This window comes from Microtus oregoni, unplaced genomic scaffold (assembly GCF_018167655.1).
Source record: "Microtus oregoni isolate MIOR12 unplaced genomic scaffold, Mior012 000018F_ref0000195, whole genome shotgun sequence".
In the NCBI taxonomy this organism is placed as follows: domain Eukaryota; kingdom Metazoa; phylum Chordata; class Mammalia; order Rodentia; family Cricetidae; genus Microtus; species Microtus oregoni.
In genome coordinates this window covers 23,180,657-23,201,015 of record NW_024543077.1, presented here as the reverse complement: position 1 = coordinate 23,201,015, position 20,359 = coordinate 23,180,657, and the positions used below count along the sequence as shown (strand labels likewise).

The 20,359-nt window shown below is 38.6% G+C and overlaps 1 protein-coding gene across 1 annotated transcript in view; it reads right to left on the bottom strand.

Moving 5' to 3' along the window:
- The window catches only part of LOC121458940 (structural maintenance of chromosomes flexible hinge domain-containing protein 1), a 142,679-nt gene that overhangs the window by 74,075 nt on the left and 48,245 nt on the right, over positions 1–20,359 (bottom strand). The window contains exons 13-21 of the mRNA XM_041668368.1: positions 18,682–18,876; positions 16,890–17,003; positions 15,812–15,918; positions 14,788–14,870; positions 14,512–14,622; positions 11,943–12,020; positions 11,344–11,463; positions 6,204–6,348; positions 1,195–1,291 (exon numbers count right to left, since the gene is read on the bottom strand). Of these exons, the coding sequence (XP_041524302.1) occupies positions 1,195–1,291; positions 6,204–6,348; positions 11,344–11,463; positions 11,943–12,020; positions 14,512–14,622; positions 14,788–14,870; positions 15,812–15,918; positions 16,890–17,003; positions 18,682–18,876 (1,050 nt within the window). The remainder of the gene's footprint in view (positions 1–1,194; positions 1,292–6,203; positions 6,349–11,343; positions 11,464–11,942; positions 12,021–14,511; positions 14,623–14,787; positions 14,871–15,811; positions 15,919–16,889; positions 17,004–18,681; positions 18,877–20,359) is intronic.

Sequence of the window (20,359 nt, the reverse complement as noted above, 5' to 3'; positions counted from 1 at the left end):
TAAGCTCTTGTTATCTTTAAACCCTTCTATAAATTTACTTATTTTAAGGTAAACTGAGAATCTAGAAAGCATTTTAAAGTTCATCTAACATTTAAAATTTGACCCAAATCTCAAACAAGAAAGATGCATATGTAAAACCTGATAATTTGATAGTATGAAACAAGAGTGTGCCAAGTTTCCTATCACACACTAGAGAGATGGTTAAGAGCACTGGCTGCTCTACTCGAGAACCTCGCTTTGAATCCCAGCACCCACATGGTAGCTCACAACTTTTAACTCCAGTTTCCAGGGGCCCTGATCCTTCTTATGACCTCCTCAGGCACCAGGCACACACATGGTACAGACTTACATACAGACTAAACACCTCCGTACAACATAAAAATATTTGAATTAGAAGCATTTCGAATTTTGGAGCATCTCTATAAACAAAGGTATCCGAGTAATGAAGCAAGTCTAAACATGAAATTCATCTATTTTCTGCCTTAAATATATCATCTTCAATCAACTTCTCTACAGCAATTCTGGCGTGCCCATTTTGACTGACATTTATCAAACAAGGTCAGGTTTAGACTTGTTACCTGTGTCATCATGTTAATATTCAAAACATTTCAGATCGGAGCTACTCTAGCTGAACTGTCTGAAGAAAGCAGATGTTCCTCTCTTCTTTGGCCTGGTGCTTTTAAACCCAGTGCCTTTCAAGCGCTCTATCACAGACTCAGGCCCCAGGAAGCTCTAATTTAAACATAACATTGAGAGGACATACCTGTATCTTTCTTAACCATAGACATCCCTGCTAAATGCTTCCCTGTTAATTATCAAAACATGTCAAAATAGTCAGCTACAGTCTCATTGATTTAAAATTGTAGTTTCTGTTCTAAGAAAAATAAAAGAATAGAAGGGAGAAAAACTGGAATACTACCAGAAATGCTGAATAAATGGTTCTGAATGAAGAAGACAGCTAGAAAACATTTAACTCGAGGATGCTGAAATGACTACAGCCGTACAAGTGACATCGTCACACCGCTCTGAGGTAACATAGCATTGACGAATTTCTAACAACTCGGAATTACTGTGATCTTGTTTACAAAATACAAAACAAAGGAAAATAAACCCAGGTCAGTCAACAATCAATTTCCAATTTACCATAATAGGAAACAAATAATAAGTATTGTAACATTTATGTATAATGCTTACCTTGCCTTGACAAGAGTTAACCAGACCTTTAGCTACGACACCTTGAATTACACAATTTGGGCCTCTGGTTATTTCTTCATAATGTAAAGACAGACCACTGGAAAACAAAAAGATTATTTATAAATTCCTCTGAGTTCTCTACAAACGAGGCTGCAAATGTACTACAGGCATGTTTAATTCATCTTTCTAATAAAATTTCTAATTTAATTTAAATAGGAAGTAAAGAGAAGAAAATTTGGGGTTGGAGAGATGGCTCAGCGTTTAAGAGCACTTGGCAGCTCTTCCAAAGGCCTGGGGTTCAGTTCCCAGTACCCACATGGCAGCTCTGTCTGTAACTCCAGTTCCAGGATCCAGTGCCTTCATACAGACATGTGTGCAGGCAAAACACCAACGCACATAAAATAAATGAATAAAATGAAAAAAATTTAAAAAAAGAGAAGAAAATTCCTAAAAGCGTCTTTTCCCCCTTGAGTCAAGAATTCCATATATAGCCAAGTTTGCCTCAAGTTCATAATCCTCCCACCTCAGCATCCCTAGTACTAAGATTACAGATGTGTGCTACTCTAATTAGCTACAAATATTCTATAATAGAAAAACATATGACCAAGTAAGTATAAGTGACACTAATGGGATAAAAACTGAAAATACTGTGACAGACTGATAAGATAAAAACCACACATGTTGAGTTGGTCAAGACACAAGAAATAAGGCAAGTTACATGGCCAACAAAAGTCTGATATAATATCACACCTGTCACTGTACAAACACAGGGATAACTGCTGATTATTCTTTACTTCACTGTAACAGAATCTCCACAGACGTAGTCTTATATAATTAGCCTTTTTCACTATGCATTTATAAATACCATAAAAGTATTTTAAAGCAACAACAACCAAAAAACCCCACAAAAAGGCAGATACAAACAACAAGTATACCCTGCATGAGAAACCCTACTTGCAACTACCCCTGGAATCTACCTTAGCTTCCTTTCATTAGGCTTGTCCATAAAAGTTAGAGTTGGTAAGAATATCAAATACAAGCCTTGACACTGTGGATCAACCTGGACTCTCACTGTGGATACAATAAGAATACAAAGGTAGAGCCGGGCGGTGGTGGCGCACGCCTTTAATCCCAGCACTCAGGAGGCAGAGGCAGGCAGATCTTTAAGAATTTAAGACTAGCCTCATCAACAGAGTGAGTGCCAGGACAGGCTCCAAAGCTACACAGAGAAACCCTGTCTCAAAAAACAAAACAAAAATCAAAAGCGAAAAGAATACAAAGGTAGACCACACTATATCCCTTAGCAGAGAAACCCTCCAGTACACCAGGCTCACAGGATGTACTCATGGAATCCTCACTCTTTTCTATGCACGTCTTTCCCACAGTAAAATTTTAGGCAGTATCTGCTATCTAGTAAGCAGAACGGCGTCAGAGAAGTCTCACTAACAAAGTGGCTTTCATGCTGCTGTAAACTTGTTACTATAGATGCTGAATACCTTTTCTATCGCAGCGTGCAAGTAATGCCTAGGTTAGCTACGACGCCCAGGGAAAGAAAGAGAAAAGGTACATCAAGTAAAGAAAAAGCTCATTCTTCTCAAGCACAGAATTCAAGGGCTTATAGGTATTTTCCGAACAGACAGTAAGATTTAACAACAAAGACCTTAAGAGTCTTTGATTTTATAATCGAGTAGCACTATTTCATTTCAATTCATTCTAACAAAGTGTTCCAATAAACAAAATAACAAGGCTTGTTCTACACAGAGAAAAAGATAAAGATGGGAAAAAAAGCTTATCAGCAATTTAAAATTTATTGTTTGTGTGTATATAATATGTGCCTGCAGTGCCTGCAGTCCACGGTGTATATGCAAACCATGGTGTGTGTGTGTGTGTGTGTGTGTGTGTGTGTGTGTAGGTCAGAGGCTAGCTCCTTCTACCATGTGGATCCCAGTGATTAATGCACACCTTCAGGATGGGTGGCAATAATCTTACCCACTGAGCTACCCTGATGGTCCAGACTGATCACTTTAAGTCCTTTGGTCTGGAGAATGACTCAATAATTAAGCACATGGCCGGGCGGTGGTGGCGCATGCCTTTAATCCCAGCACTCGGGAGGCAGAGGCAGGCGGATCTCTGTGAGTTCGAGACCAGCCTGGTCTACAAGAGCTAGTTCCAGGACAGGCTCCAAAACCACAGAGAAACCCTGTCTCGAAAAACCAAAAAAAAAAAAATAATAATTAAGCACATGTACTGCTCTTACAGATGGCCAGATGTCAGATGCAGCATCCGCAAGGGGCCAGCTCACAGCCCCAGACCCAGCTCAACGGGAATCTGAAGCTCTGTTGTCCTTGAGCATCTGCACTCACGTGCACACGTGTCCTCTGCTGTCCTTGAGCATCTGCACTCACACACTCACGTGTCCTCTGCTGTCCTTGAGCATCTGCACTCACGAGCACACGTGTCCTCTGCTGTCCTTGAGCACCTGCACTCACACACTCACGTGTCCTCTGCTGTCCTTGACACACTCACGTGTCCTCTGCTGTCCTTGAGCATCTACACTCACACACTCACGTGTACACATGTCCTCTGCTGACCTTGAGCATCTGCACTCACGTGTACACGTGCCCAACGCACACAGAATTAAAAATGAGATAAAAGCTTTTTTAAAAGGTAACTTTTCTTATAAAGTAATGGCAGGGCACCAGGACAGTAACTGATTAGTAAACAGCAAGTTATTTCATAGTACCCAGAGGTTCAGGAGTTAAGACAGAAAGCACTTCAGTAATGTGCCAAGTGGGCCTCCCATCTGAACTATCTATTATCTCATTCTGAGGTGTTAGGAGTTCAGATTAACAACTTAGTTTTACCTTGGTTACTAGAGTTTTAGCAGAAGTGACTCCTTTTGATTCTATTCTAGTCTGTTGGGGCCTACTGCAGAAGCCTACTCTAAAACAATGGCATCTTGCTACATATTTAACAAAATCAACATTAACAATGCAAAGTGGCATACAAAATAGCTCTTAATCATATGCCATGGTTTTGCTGGCTCTTGAAATCCCCTAATATATAAAAGAAACTTTTACTACTAAAGCAAATACAAATAAAACGTGGAATGTAAGAAGGGGCAAAGACAACAAAATCCAGGCCAATGAAAAATCAATTCATAGTTGCAACAAAGCTGAAAGCCTAAAGCAGCTGTGAAAAAAGTTGGAATCAAAATGTGTCGCAGATACTACCCAGAAGCTGATAATGCCAGCAGATTCAGAGAAATGAGCAGAAAAGAAGAGAGAAAAGGCATACGGGGGATAGGAGGGAATGGTGGATATTTAAATCCCAGAATTCCTCTCTCCAACACTAACATGTATGTTAAAGTTTATATTTGAACAGATTAAAGCAAAAGATCATTGAATTAGAGGCAGAAGCTAAAAAAAAAAATTAAGAACGATAACACTGAATGAAAACCTCCTCATCCTCCATTCCTACCCTGGTCCTCTTGTTCCTTGACTAGTTAGGAACCAAACTATTAGCTCCTGTAACAAAAAGACTGAAAAATTAATCGTTGAGGAAACAGGGCTGCACCGCCCACCACAGAGACCCACCTTCCCAAGTCTGCATCCAAGTCACAATCAGATTCCTTGGGTCCACACTGATTCTCAAGGTGGACAAGTGCTTACCCAGCAGACAGGAAGCCATTGGTAGAAGATAACAAATGCAAAGGCTTCCACTTGCTCCCCCAGGTCTGATGTTAAGATCAATCTTCAGATGATTTCCCACCACATCTTTGGTTACCAAGCTGTAAGTGTCTCTTCATTGTTGTGCAGGTCACAGACCTTCTGGTGTATATTCTACAGAGTGCTGGGTTGTGTGTGCCTAGGCATTCTATTTCACCTCTGTCCGCAGTTCCATGAGGGGATTCTACCCTTCCCACTGTCACCTAACTCCTTAAGTTCGGGGTGTTCATTTCTTTGTCCATCACTTTTGGATTTCTTTTGCTCTGTCAGCTCTTTACTGTAGTTCAATGCCTCACTGTACCCAGCTCTTCCTGGAGTCCAGCACTTCATGTTTTGTTTTAAACATTCAGAGAACCATTAAAGTGATGGTTACCTCTAATCCATCATCTCCAACAAAATCATAAGAAAGGCATCAATTGAATGGTTTGCATTCATTCAGCTATTAAAATAGAACAACAACAACAACCAAAGAGTAAGATACTTCCTTCTGGTTTTGCAAACTTCCTGAGCAGGTTGCCTGATCACATGGTGGCTTATCATTTATTCAATAATAGAACTTTTCTTTTACATTTATCTTTGTTTTCTGGACTGGGAAATAGGATTTGGGCACAATTCTCTTTCCTGAACATCCAATACAGAAGAGAAAATAAAGAAACCTCAGAGATGAAAGTGGAAGAAAAATGAGAGAACAATTATAAAATTAAAGAAACAATCAACTATACACGGTAGTGTATACCTGAAATCCTAACATTCAGGAGGCAGATATACAGGAGGATTGTCCCAAGTTCAAGACCCTCCTGATCTACACAGTGAGTTCCAGGTCAGCCAGGACCATATAACAAGACTGTTTCAATAATCCAAAAACAAAACAAAACAAAAAAAGCAATGTCTTCCATGTTCAAACACAAGCTCAGTTATCTGGGTCTTGGGGATGGAACTGATGTCCTTGGGCTTCCAAGGCAAGCAGTCTACTGACTGAACTATCCCTCAGGCCTCAGCTGCAGTCCCTAAGCAAACAATAGCAACTAGCAGACAGCATGCCACACTTGAAAAAAGAAAATGGAATAAAACGCAATGACTTCAGCAGTAAATTCAAAATAAATTTCTGTGAAATAATTTGCACATGATATTGTAATTGCAGAGGATGGTTTGGAGCTAAATAAATCACTAGGGATCATAAAATTCATTTAAAACATTAATGCCCATGCTAACCCTATATAATTTACACAAAAAGAGTAAATACTTAGCAAAAACACAAATACAAATAAATCCTTCAATTACCTTGCTTCAAGAACTGGCTGAATATCAGATGATAGCTGGGTTGTGTGACCGAATTCATCCTGTAACTCCAAAGGAATATTGAATGGAACTCCAACACGAAAAGGGGAATCCAGAAGACCAAATGAAAACTTCTCTGGCTTGCCCTCTTTACCAAAAACAAAAGGGGAAAGTATTGAGAAATTTTACTGGGACATCATAAACAGACTCAGACATTTACTGGAAATGACAACTCCAATGAAGATGGCGTTTAAATCTGTGCAGAACTGCGAAGACGGCTCAGCAGTTAAAACACCTGCGCTGCTCTTGCAGAAGACCTAAATCTGGTTCCCAGCACTACTGTCAAGTGACTCACAATGCCTGTAGCTGCAGCTCCAGGATATCTGATGCCTTCTTCTGGCCTCTGTGGGCACTTGTACACATACCCACACACTGATATAAAATTAAAAACAAAACTTAAAAAGTAATCTGTGTAGATTTAACTATTTCAACAACCAACACACGCAAATAAGTATAAAATTTTATCTCACAACATATGTAAACAAAAATTCAAGGGGTAGATATGAAAGTGTTTCTTTTATTTCCTTTTATTCTTATTACTATCATGGAAACAGTCTTACTATGTAGGCTGGGCACACCAGGCTGCCCGTAAACTTGTTGCGATCCTCCAATCTAACTGCCAAGGGATAGATTATAGGTGTGCACCATCATGCCAAACCTAAAATAGGTTTTAAGCTATCAAATTGTTAGAATGAAGAATGTTTATGCCCTTAATTTATTTTTATTTATTTATTTGGTTTATTGAACAGGGTTTCTCTGTAGTTTTGGAGCCTGTCCTGGAACTAGCTCTTGTAGACCAGTCTGGCCTCGACTCACAAAGATCTGGCTGCCTCTGCCTCCCAAGTGCTGGGATTAAAGGTGTGTGCCACCACTCCCCAGTTTTGCTTATGCCCTTAATTGAAAACTTCAAATTTCTCAAAATGGATTTGATGAGCTTACAACAAGGTACATACATGAAAATAATTATAACACAAGTAATAAGGAATTCAAAGGCAAGAAAAGAATTACCTATTCTCATAGTCTCATTTATTTACTGTGTATACATACAATTTCTTGTGTGCACATATTCACACAGTATTAGAAACCAATTCAGCCATATATGTGCTCTCTCTGAGCTTACAGTCTACCTAGCAGTGTGATCTCTAATCTACTAATCTTGACTATTCCTTGGAATTTATGGAAATGAAACGTAAGAGTCCACCCTTAAACACGCCAAATCAGAAACTCTGTGAACAGTCATGCCTACTGACAGAGATATTCAGGAAGGAAGTTGCCTGAGCTACAGAGTAAGCTCAAGGCTCGCCTAGGTGCCTTATTGAGATCCTGTCTAAAAATAAAAATGACTGGGGCTATCCCTCTGGCAAGGTCTTGTCTACCATACATGAGGCCCTAGGTCCAATCCCTAGTAAAAGTAAACATACACCAAGACATTTTTGGAGAGACATTCAGCAGGCTGTGCTTGAATAAGTCCTTTGAGGTAGTTCACTTACAAGCTCAAGTTGAGAAGCACAAATTCAAACTGATAAACACTGTAAATGAACAAGCTTTCAGATGACATACATGGATGAGAAGGAGCACACACCTTAACAGAGAAATTGCTTAACCACTAATTTTACTGTGTAAATGTTGAAGCTAAAAGGAATAAGCTCGTGGGAAATGAATCCTCAGTCTACTGCTGAGTGTTCTAGCCACAGTTTTTGAGAATTCTTGGTATCAAATGTACAGAAGAAACTAGCACATTTAAACAAACAAAAAAGCTTTTTTCAGTCAAAAATTGAAACAATATAAATGTTTCAACAGGAAACTAAAATATAATAAGTCTACACCATGAAGCAGATTTCTAGAACAAGAATTATTTTTTAAGAAATAAAACGTTGGGCCTGGAGAGATGGCTCAGTGGTTAAAAGCACTGGTGGAGGATCCAAATCCAATTCCGAGCAGTTCACAAACATATATAACTCCAGATCTAGGGATTCGGGTTTATTGTGGCCTCCATAGGCACGAGACACAAATACAGTGCACAGATACATGAATACATGAAACCTTCTAGTGGTCCTTCTGACTAAAAAAAAACATGCAGCTCCAACTTCTCCAAAAACTACAACGACCACCACCACCACAACAACAAAAAAACAAAGAAAACAAACAGACAACAAGAGCAACAGTGAATAAATGGGACCTCCTGAAACCAAGAAGCTTCTGTAAAGCAAAGGACACTGTCATTAAGACAAAAAGGCATCCTACTGAATGGGAGATCTTCACCAACCCTGCATCAGACAAAGGTCTGATCTCCAAAATATATAAAGAACTCAAGAAACTGGACATGAAAATTCTAATTAACCCAATTAAAAAATGGGGTACTGAACTAAAAAGAGAATTCTCAGCAGACAAAGTTCAAATGGCCAAAAGACACTTAAGGTCATGTTCAACCTCCTTATCAATCAGGGAAATGCAAATCAAAACAACTTTGAGATACCATCTTACACCTGTCAGAATGGCTAAAATCAAAAACACCAATGGCAGCTTTTGCTGGAGAGGATGTGGAGTAAGAACACTCATCCATTGCTGGTGGGAATGCAAACTTGTGCAACCACTTTGGAAATCAGTGTGGCGGTTTCTCAGGAAATTGGGAATCAATCTACCTCAGGATCCAGCAATACCACTCTTGGGAATATACCCAAGAGATGCCCAATCATACTACAAAAGCATCTGTTCAACTATGTTCATAGCAGCATTATTTGTAATTGCCAGATCCTAGAAACAACCTAGATGCCCCTCAATGGAAGAATGGATAAAGAAAGTGTGAAATATATACACATTAGAGTACTACTCAGCGGTAAAAAATAATGACATTTTGAATTTTGCATGCAAATGGATGGAAATAGAAAACACTATCCTGAGTGAGATAACCCAGACCAAAAAGATGAATATGGTATGTACTCACTCATTAGTGGACTCTAGCCATAAACCATGGTCATTAAGCCTATAGTTCACAAGCTTAGAAAAGCCAAATAACAAGGTGAATCCAAAGAAAAACATATATAGATCCTCCTGGAAAATGGAAGGAAACAAGATTGCCAGGCAAAAGTTGGGAGCATGGGGGTGGGGGTAGGGGGATGGGGGGAAGGGGGGGAGGGAGAAAGGAAAGACTGGAGAGAGCTTGGGGGAATGGGAGGGTGGAGATGGAGGAAGGGCAGATATAGGAGCAGGGAAGAAGATATCTACATTAAGGGAGCCATTATAGGGTTAACAAGAGACTTGGCTGTTGAGGGAATCCCAGGTGTCCACGGGGATGTCCCCAGCTAGGTCCTTGGGCAGCAGAGCAGAGGGTGCCTGAACTGGCCTTGCCCCACTATCACACTGATGTTTATCTCGAATATCACCACAGAATCTTCATCTGGCTACAGATGGAGATAGAGACAGAGACCCTCATCAGAGCAACGGACTGAGCTCCCAAGGTCCAGTTGAAGAGGAGAAGGAAAGAGAAGATGAGCAAGGAAGTCTGGACCGTGAGGGGTTGGTCAATCCACTGAGACAGTGTGCCTGTTCTAATGGGAGCTCACCAAAGCCAGCTGGACTGGGACTGAATGAGCATGCGATCAAACCAAAATCTCTGAATGTGGCTGACAATAAGGGCTGACTGAGAAGCCATTGATAAAGGCACTGGGACTTGTTTCTACTGCCCATACTGGTTTTTTGGGACCCTAGTCTATTTGGATGCAAAGCTTCCTAGGCCTGGATGTAGGGGGGAGGACCTTGGACTTCCCACAGGGAAGGGTTCCCTGCCCTCTCTTAAGGAGGGAGGGGGAGGGAGGAGGATGAGTAGGGGAGCGGGAGGAGAATGGGAGGAGGGGAGGAAGTGTAAATTTTTGAAAGGGAAAAAAAAAACCCATAGTAATGATGCTATAGATTTGTAGGAGACCTAAATCTACAAAACAACAAACAACACAATGGGAAGATCTTTTGAAACTGGCTTCAGTTCTCGGAATCACCATTCCTCCACACAGAGAGCCCCCAACACGAGACAGAGGCCTATTCTCCAGAGAACAAAAGAGGTAGGTCTAAGGAAGGAAGGAGAGACCCAGCACTAGGAAAGGATGCACAGTTCACTGAAAACTGCAAAACCAGCTGGAGAATGACGTACATAGCAGGGCAGCCCTTTCTCCTCTCAGTGGTCTTTGCAGCCTGACTTTCTTCCCACTGGGTGCCAGGCTATAACCTTCCCTAGCAGAAGACTGGAAGGTCCCACCCTGGAGAATCTCAACAGCCAAAACGCAAAAACCTAAAAACTCTCACAATGTAATTAAAATGTAATTAACATGTTTTATATATTTTATTTTGTAATTTGAGCAGTATGACATGGAAGATAAACACAGCAAATAAACAAGCACACAAAACAGCTGGTGTGAGACAGACTATGAACAAGGAAGCACACTATCAAGAAAAAAAAAACAAAAACCCGGGAACAAGATACTCAGTCCATGAAGTGGGAATATAATGCTTTAAAAAGGGAATAACACAGAATGATACAGCAAGGTGGGAAAATTCAATATAAAGAAATGTTAAAGCAATCTCAAGTAAAATAAATAGAAATAAGGAATGTAAAGGAGAAAAAAATTAATTAGAATACCAGTCTGGAGATTGAGTATTTTCATATCAGATATTTAAAAAGCTAAAAAGTCAAGTATTTTAGGAAAAATGCCTAGAAAATAAAATTTGTTTCAAAACTAAAAAGGTTATGAGTACACAGCAGCTGATGAAAATGATTTTATAATCATGAAACTTGGAATTTTAGAAACTGAGGGGAAAAAATTCCCCAAACAGCTGAAATCATCCAAAGGGTTAAGAATCAGACTAGTTGTAAATGACATAAAGTAAAAAACTAACTAAAATTTTTAAATGACATCTTCAGAATTAAGAAAGAACATAAATGACTAGGTACTTTTATAGTCATTTAAAAACCAAGATGTTTACTCCATTATGTATCTTTTACTGAATTATACAAAGCCCTGCCCCCACCTTGATTTAAAAGGTACCACCAGGAGATGGAATTATACATATAGTAAATTATACATTCACTCACCTTTAATAGAAAATTTTATTGCTTTAGAAGGTAGCGATCTTCCTGCATAGGTATCTGCATTACTTTCATTCAATACCACTTGTAATTTCAATGTATAATTACCCAGTTTCTGGATATTTTCTAGATAAATTAAGAAGAGATTAAATATCATATCAACGTATACTGAATCATATATAACTTTCTTTCCCAAGGATATGCCTAGCCTGTTCTCAAATCAGTACACTCTAGCAGCTCTCCTGCTGAGCTCCTGGAGAAGTTCTACCAGAGGTGAAGTACCATGCATGGTGTGTACTGATTACAGAGGTGATGGGGATCAAACCCAGGACCTCAGCCATGATAGGCAGGCACCGGAGGGGCTGGAAAGATGCTCAGCAGTGAGCATCACTTGTTGCTCTAACAGAAGGACCGGGTTTGGTTCACTGTCATCCATAACTTCAGTTTCAGGCATCTGATGCTGCCTTCTGATCTCCACTAGCACGAGGCAAGCACACTGTGTACATATATATACATGCAGGCAAAACACTCATACACATAAAATAAAAATTTGAAAACAAAATAAGTAAAAAAAATAAAAATAATTGAAATTAAGAGTAACTCACCCATTTTTTTAAACCAATAAGGCCATTTTCCTCCATGCTGACTGATATGTGAAATGATTTCTTTGTTTCCACTTGAAGCTTGATAAAGGAAAATAGAAATACTGCCTTGAGAAACTGAGTATAAAATGAAAATATGTGTTGCAATAGATCACATGCAGTTCCTTTTTTTTTTTTTTTTTTTTTTTTTCCAAGACAGGATTTCTCTTGTAGCTTTGGAGCCTGTCCTGGAACTCACTCTGTACACCAGGCTGTCCTCAAACTCACAGAGATCTACCTGCCTCTGCCTCCTGAGTGCTGGGGTTAAAGGCGTGCACCCCCACTGCCGGCAAATGCAGTTATTTATATTTGCTATACACATCATAAAACTGTTCTGAAGCTTCAAACTATTCAATACTATGTATGCAAACGAGGGAAAAACAATGAAAGTTTATTTAGCTCATTGCAATGCTTTCACTTGGAGGGTAAAGTGATGGACTAGAAGGCAGTACCCCAAAAGTAAGATATACAGTCCAGAAGTAGTGCAGGTAGATCATATGGCTTCTACTTTCAGCTTTTTAAAAAACTTCCATACTTACTTTCATAGTGTGTGTGCTAATTTATAATCCCAATAGTGACTAAGGGTTTCTTCTCCACATCCTCACCAGCATAAATGGTACAGGTTTTCTTTAATAGCCATTTTGCCATAATTTACATTTTGCTGGAAGCTAAGAGTGTTGAACACTTTAAAATAGTTACTGGCCAAAACTCCCTGTTGGCCTGCGAAGGCGCCTGAATGCCCAAAAATATATTCCCTTAGACACACAGTTACATAAGCAAAAGTGAAATAGTTAAAAAATAATATAATTTTGGTTATCAATATGCTGAAAATACCTTTTACTAGGTTGAGATATGTTCTTTCTATTTTGGGTTTCTTCAGGGCTTTTTTTTAAATCATAAAATGGTATTAGAGTCTGTCAATAGCCTTTTGTGCATCTTTTGAAATGATCGTCTAATTTCTACTTATATCGACTTATGTGATATATTAAATTAATATGTTGAACGATTTCATTACCACTGGATTAAAATCTACTTGATCACGATGGTCTTTTTATGTTTTCTTAAGCCTAGCCAACAAAAATTCTGCTGAGAATTTTTACATCTATGACCATTAGGGAGATAAGTCTATAATATTTTTCTGTTGGGTCTTTCCCCAGTTTTGGTATCAGGATAATATGGCTTCATAAAAACAATTTTGTAGTGTGCCTTTCTTTTGTGATACAGAGAGTAATTTGAGAAGCACTGATGTTACTACTTTTTTCAAAGTATGGCAAAATTCATCAGTGAATCCATCTGAGTCTGGAATTACCAATCTGAAATCATTTCTACGCTTTATTTTACCTTTTTTTTATGGCTTTTTGATCCCACCAAATAACTTTATTCACACAAACGTCCCTTAATTTACAAAGCTTCAGTCATTCATACGCATTAGGGGGTTCCATAGTGTTAAAGGAACTTAACTATAGTGTATTATACCAACCAAAGTAAGCCAAGTACAAAAAATGTTCCTGTAAAGTTGTTCACACATGGGTTCTTTATTACCAGCTTGGACTCTACCCTTTAAGATTCAAGTTACAAGGTCAGGATGGTAGCACATCCCTTTAAATCCCACACTTAAAAGGGAGAGAAGCAGATGAACTTCTGTGAGGTAGCAAAACCTGGCCAGATACGGCTACACAGTTAAGACTCTGACTCAAACAACAACAAAAAAGATCCAAGCTATACCTGAGTCTCTGAACCACCCAACCCACTACAGCAAGTTATATATCTCACTGCCAATGAGAAAAGTAACTAGAGGGACTGAATCAGGTCAAGGATGAAGAACATGTGAAATTCTAGGGTATCCCATATTTGAAAACTTGTATCTAATACTAAAAGACACCTAGAGACATGGGATAAAACAAGAAGGGACTTGCCAAAGGAAAACAAGAACAAGAAACCAACTGTGTTAAACAGATCAAATTCCATACATTAAAACTCCGCCCCTCCCCTTCACTGAGCATCATTACAGAGCACTAATCGATATAGCTTGAAATTTTAAAAAATAAAAAAAAGTAACAAAAAAAACTGAATGAGGTAACCCAGATCGAGAAAGAGAAATATAATATGTACTCACTCATAAAGCCAAGAATAACAAGCCTACAGTCCACAACCCTAGAGAACCTAGATAACAAAGAGGACCCTAACATACATGGATCTACGCATGAAGGATAAAAAGACAAGATGTCCTGAGTAAATTGGGAAGATGGGGGGCAGAGGGGAGGGTGGAAGGAGAGTGGGCAAAAAATGTATAGCTAAATAAAAATAATAGAACAAAACAAACAAACAAACAAACAAAAACCCCTCCTTTTCCCCCAAGTTTTGGGCACTCACTTGAGATGCCCAACCTGACTTTTTGGAAGAGTGCACCTTAATTTCTACTTCGTAACTTTAACCAAGTCTGCTATATTAACCAGATTAAAGTCATCAAAAATTAAGATATTCAATTCTTCTTATCTATTCACTAAAGGTCCACACTCATATATATTCTTACTGTGTAATATGACTTTAAGTTCCACCAGCAGCTTCTTTGATCCTCCGTGACTCCCTGGGAGCTTCTGCATTGCTTCCCCCTTCTTGTTTAGTATTTCAATTCTTAGTGCACCTGTGAGAATGCCCAATGTGAAAAGAAAGACAGTCACAACCACCCACCAACAGTCTGGAAGGTCTTCTTGTTATATTTCAATAGTCTATAGTTTTTATACATTAGAAGTAGACAAATTTTTTAAAAGAAAGACAAAACCAACAGAGGAGATATTAGAAAACATACCAATTGGGGTTCCGGCAGGCCTAATTTCATTTGGCAATAATTCATCTCCTTCAGGCCAAGTTATAGACAGCCTATCAGGGAGCCTGTTACAAAAACAGCACATTAATGTTTTGTGAATCTAGTTACTTACAGCATTAATTTGAAAAATGCAAATTACCAGATTAGGTACTACTGCTACATTCTGAGAAGTTAAACCTAATCTTGTTATGCCTAATAAAAAGCCAAGATAAAAATCCACCTTGATAGTAACACTTAGATGTAATTTTTCTTTATTTACAGTACAAATGTCCCTTTAAAGACAAAATAAAATAAGCATCACTAGCTTGATCCAGAAATAGAAACATCATCCACTTCATTTTCTTTCCTTTTCCTGTTCAATTTTAAGGTGACAGCGATAGGGTCCTCTACATCAATACGTGCTGTCCTGGAACATATGGCATAGCTCAGGCTGGTCATCAATGTCCCTCACCTCAGTGTCCTGGGGCAGGGGGACAGCTGCCTCTACCTTACTGGCTTCTTCCTTTTAGTGTTCTTCATTTCTTACAAAGTGCTGGTTTCCTCCAGCTTTCAGTCCCCCCACCCCAATGTCTGTGTTAAGGTATAAATAAATGTGACACTTTAGACAAGTTTTCTCTTTTTCTAAAAATCTAGGTTCCTGTCTAACTACAACTCTCAATATTTAATGTCAAAGAGTTCACTTCAGAGCACATAACATGTATGAGAATACTAAATAGTACTTCCAAGTATATATTTAGATCCAAGAATTTAAATAAATATATTCAAAAATTATACTATATATATTGCATTATATATTATATATTGTACTAATATTAAAAAACTATAATATATATTTCTCTTCTTTTTGAGACAGGCTATCATTACAGAGGCCTGGCTGGCTGGCCATGTTGACTAGGTTAGCTTTTAATCTCAACAGAGATTCACCTGACTCTGCATCCCACATGTACCACTGTGCCCAACCCAAATTATTATTTTGTTTAGGCTTGATTTTTGAAACTTGACTTACCTTGCCATTTCATCTTCTACATATTTTTTTATTGTTTTCTCAGCAACAGTCCTGTCCAGCTTTGCAATAGGCACAGTTCTTATTTCATCGTACAGCGCCTGGGGTTCCTGAATAAGAATTTACACCAACATTGCAAAGGTAACAACTTAAAGTAACCTGTTAGTTACTAAACAAACCAACCCATTTATTTCTCTCAAAGACATCAATTTTATCCTAATTAAGTACACAAATGAGGGTAACTATTCTTACACTTGACTATTTTCACTTTTAAAAAATCTATCTTTAAAAATTATTATTACTGGGCTTTAGAGATGGCTCAGAGTTTAAGAACACTAGCTGCTCTTTCAGAAGTCCTGAGTTCAAGTTTCCAGAAACCACATGGTGGCTCACAGCCATCTATGAGATCTGGTGCTCCATGTCTGGCATGTAGACATACAGGCTGGCAGAGCACACTGTATATAGTAAGTAGATATTTATTATGGCGCATTTGCATAGAGTACGTGCGTGGGCGCATGTGTGGAGTCAATCCTCCCCTTCCACTTCTAGCACCTGTTTTCATGTTTCTATTTAACCTGCACAATCCTATAAAATCCAAATTACAAGAAACAAGTGTAAGGGGAAAACTTTTATCCTGGAGTTACATTTTTGTTTTGTTTTGTTTTTCGAGACAGGATCTCACTGTTTAGCTCTGGTTGTCCTGGAACTCGCTCTGTAGGCCAGGCTGGCCTTGAACTCACAGAGATCCACCTGCCTCTGACTCCCAAGTGGTGGGATTAAAGACATGCACCATAACTGCCCAGTGAAGTTACATATTCTTAAAAAATAAAATTCTGTCTAGTGATTACTCGTCTCTGAACCTGGTGGAAATTTGCCTTTTGTACAAGTACTTTATACTTATATGCATATATATAAGACATGCAAATTTATGGAACAGAAAGAAAACTATGCTGACAGCAATCACTTCATTAAATAGGGAAAAACGCAAGCCAATTTTAAAATATCATTCCCTTTATTCCAATATTTACATAAAAGTGGTGCCACGAGACTTTCAATACTCATCGGTCACTTGCTTTCTTACCATTGCGATCTGAACTTCACCTCCTGTAGCGTACACTTCTCCATCATGATCACCATAAAGGAAGAACCTTACTATGCTTCCATAAAAGAGAGGCAGTGTCTTGATTGTCTTGACCTTATATTTAACATAAATTCTCAGATTAATATTTTCTAAGAGAAAACAGGTTTAATAATGTAACTGCTATACATTTGAAAACCACTCTTGTTCACAATGACTTCATACCAATGAAGCAAGAAAATTAGATGTGAGATTTAGCACTTGCTGGTGGCAAATCTGTGTTAAGACAGGAGCTTCTTCATGCAGATATGTCAATCTAAGCATGTATTCATAGACTTTGACAAGTTAACATTTCCATCAAATACATTAGCTCAAAACCTGTGTGTGTGTGTGTGTGTGTGTGTGTGTGTGTGTGTACTTTGAGATAGAAGAAATGGGAAGGGAAGAGAGAACAGGAGAGGGGGAGAGGGAGAGAGAAAACTGATCTGCAGAGAGAATGGCAGAAAAAAAGGCTTGGAACTTTTTGCGTCAGGTCTGATGGGTCTATTTATAATCACTGCACTTGGAGCTGGGCAGTAGATCACTCAGTCACAGGTCAGCCTAAGTCACATCGTGACATTGTCTCTCAAAACTCAAAATCTCTATGTCTTCCCTAGAATCAATAGCTTCAGAAATTTAAAATAAATCAAAACCACTATAAGCTATCCTGATTCATATGTACATTAGTTAGCAGGAAAAAAACAACCAACTTAATGCTTTTTATTTTTCAGAAAAGATTGTGTGTGTCCATGCTGAAATATCTAAAAAGCATTTGCTCAAGTCCATGAAGCAGCTGATAAGCTGATTACTCTATCACAGCCCTGCAACACCTGACCTGGCTTCAGGGGTACTCTAAGTTCTCCTAGTTCCCTCTCAGCCCACCAGTTCCCTTTCCATCTGACACCAGCTCCCTCTGTCCTCATCTAAATGTCATAAAAACCCCAGTCCTCGGCTTCTTTAGCCACCCTCACTACTTCTAGGACTTTAACTGTATGATGGCATCCCTCACAGTCAGAGGGAAGTCATGTCTTCCTAATTGACAACTGTTGAGTATTTCCAAGCTTCTTCCACTTGAGGTTACTGCAAATGCTACGTTTGACCCAAAGCATGTTATAGATCTGCTCTTCTAAGTCCTGGCCTCATCCAATGGCAGAAAATTCTCTCCTCTCCTAATCATTCTCTTCATTCAAATCACCTTTATTTTACCTAGGTCTTTACTGTTCCCAATTTTAGGTTAGAATATTCTAAGAACAAAGCACATTTCAATCTCTGTATGTTCACAATGCATTTAAAATCAGAAAATACTTTTCAGCAGCAAAATACAACTAAAAAACTAAAACTACTCTTTTCAGTCTCCCTCTCAAAGAGGCAGCTTCTGTCTCTCCCTTCTCCCCTTCCCCCTCTGTCTCTCTCTTTCTCCTCTTCTCCCCTTTCCCCTCCATAACCCACTAAATAAATATCCAACCTCACAAAAAAAAAAAAAAAACAAACTAAAACTAAAAATTACTTTACCACATATTAAGCCAACACTGCCACTCCAAGTGAATAAAGACAACGTAAGAATACTTTGTTAATGCAGCTTTGGCAATAAACACAATTTTTAAGGCACAATAAATTGTATATTGAAATTGATTTCTTTTTCACTCTTTACAGGCTTCAAAGAAACATAAGCATTGTTGTAGTTGATAGACTCTGGTGCACCTAACATAGTTGGCAATTCTACTAAGAACTTAATTTGAACGTACGCTGCACCTACCAGTTGTCCCGCTTTGTATATTTTTCCGTCCCACTCTATTGCTGAGTATGTTGCCCAGGGGCCTTGCCTTTTGGAGGGAAGATCAGTACGTGTAATCACTCCTTTAAAAAGTGTAAATTTTATTTGTTTGTCATACTTTTCATGACAGTCCTTCAGCCATAAAGCAAATTCTCTGTCAATTTTCATTCTCTGCTCCTGTAAAGATTTAAAATGTTCTATGAAATATTGATAAACAGATACAGCTTTAGAAACCAGTCACTCATTTCATTTTCCTTTCACATATCACATGTCATAAAACCTAGGTAAAAATTAAAATATCTTGCCAGATCTTTTCAACAATTTATGAAATTTCATAAAATAAGGTTTTCCTTGTGACATTCTTTATGCCATATTTATACAGAAAAATGGAGCAAAATTTAAAATGACTTAACTTACAAGAATGAACACCTACAGAAACTGTTATGTGATATACTTTGGCAGCTAAGTATTACATTGATGTAGGAGGGTCATCTGTCTATGTGTTATTTTCATTGGTTAATAAAGAAACTGCCTGGGCTTTTTGATAAGGCAGAATTTAGATAGGTGGAGTAGACCAAACAGAATGCTGAGAGAAAGAAAGCAGAGTCAGGCAGACACCATTAAACTCTGGCCCAAGATGGACGCAGGTTAGAATCTTCCCGGTAAATCACCACCTTGTGGTGCTACACAGATTATTAGAAATGGGTTAATCAAGATGTGAGAGTTAGCCAGTAAGAGGCTAGAGCTAATGGGCCAGGCAGTGTTTAAATGAATACAATTTGTGTGTTGTTATTTTGGGTGTAAAGCTAGCCGTGCAGGACCTGTGCGGGATGAAAAGCAGGCCTGCTTGCCTCATCACTACATTACATTACTGAAAGAGTAGCACACAGTAAATGACTCTGGGGTATGTAGGTATAAAAGAGCACAACTGTCTTATTAAACTTTTAAAAATTTATACACAATGGGATCACTTTGTTTCATTACCAGTGCATGCATTTTAAATCTGATCAATCTCAAATCACATTTCATCCAAAAGTATTTCATAAGCATATGCACCCTTTGGTAACTCGCAAAACAAGACCAAATTTGAACAGTTAAGGGGTAGTGAAGTAGCTCAGCCAGTAAAGACACTTATCATCAAGCACAGAAACTCAAATTCCATCTTTAGAACTCACATAGTGGAAAGAGAAAATTGACTTTAGCAAGTTGTCCTCTCATCTCTACATGCATGCCCTGGAACATGCACATGAACCCGTGTAAAAACAAAAAAATTATTAAAGCCTTATAGAGTAGTTAATGTTCAGTTCCCATGCAACACAATTACAGGTAGCTGTTATTAAGTGGAGATGCTTGATGATTACAAAGTCTCAATATTAAGATCTACTAAAGCTGCGTATGGTGGTATATGCATATAATTCCAACTCTTGGGAGACAGAGACAGGAAGACCAGGAGTTCAAGGCCAGGTTAGGCAATAAAAGGTTTGAAGCAAGCCTGCCATAATGAGACTTTTCTCAAATGTGTGTGTGTGTGTTTGTGTGTGCGCATGCACCCATGTGCGTATATGTAGAGGGTGTCTAATAAAGGCAGGTAAATTTTATCCACAGTTTAATCAACTTGAAAATTTTAGTGTAATGACCAGTTAAAAGCTCAAGAAAAAAA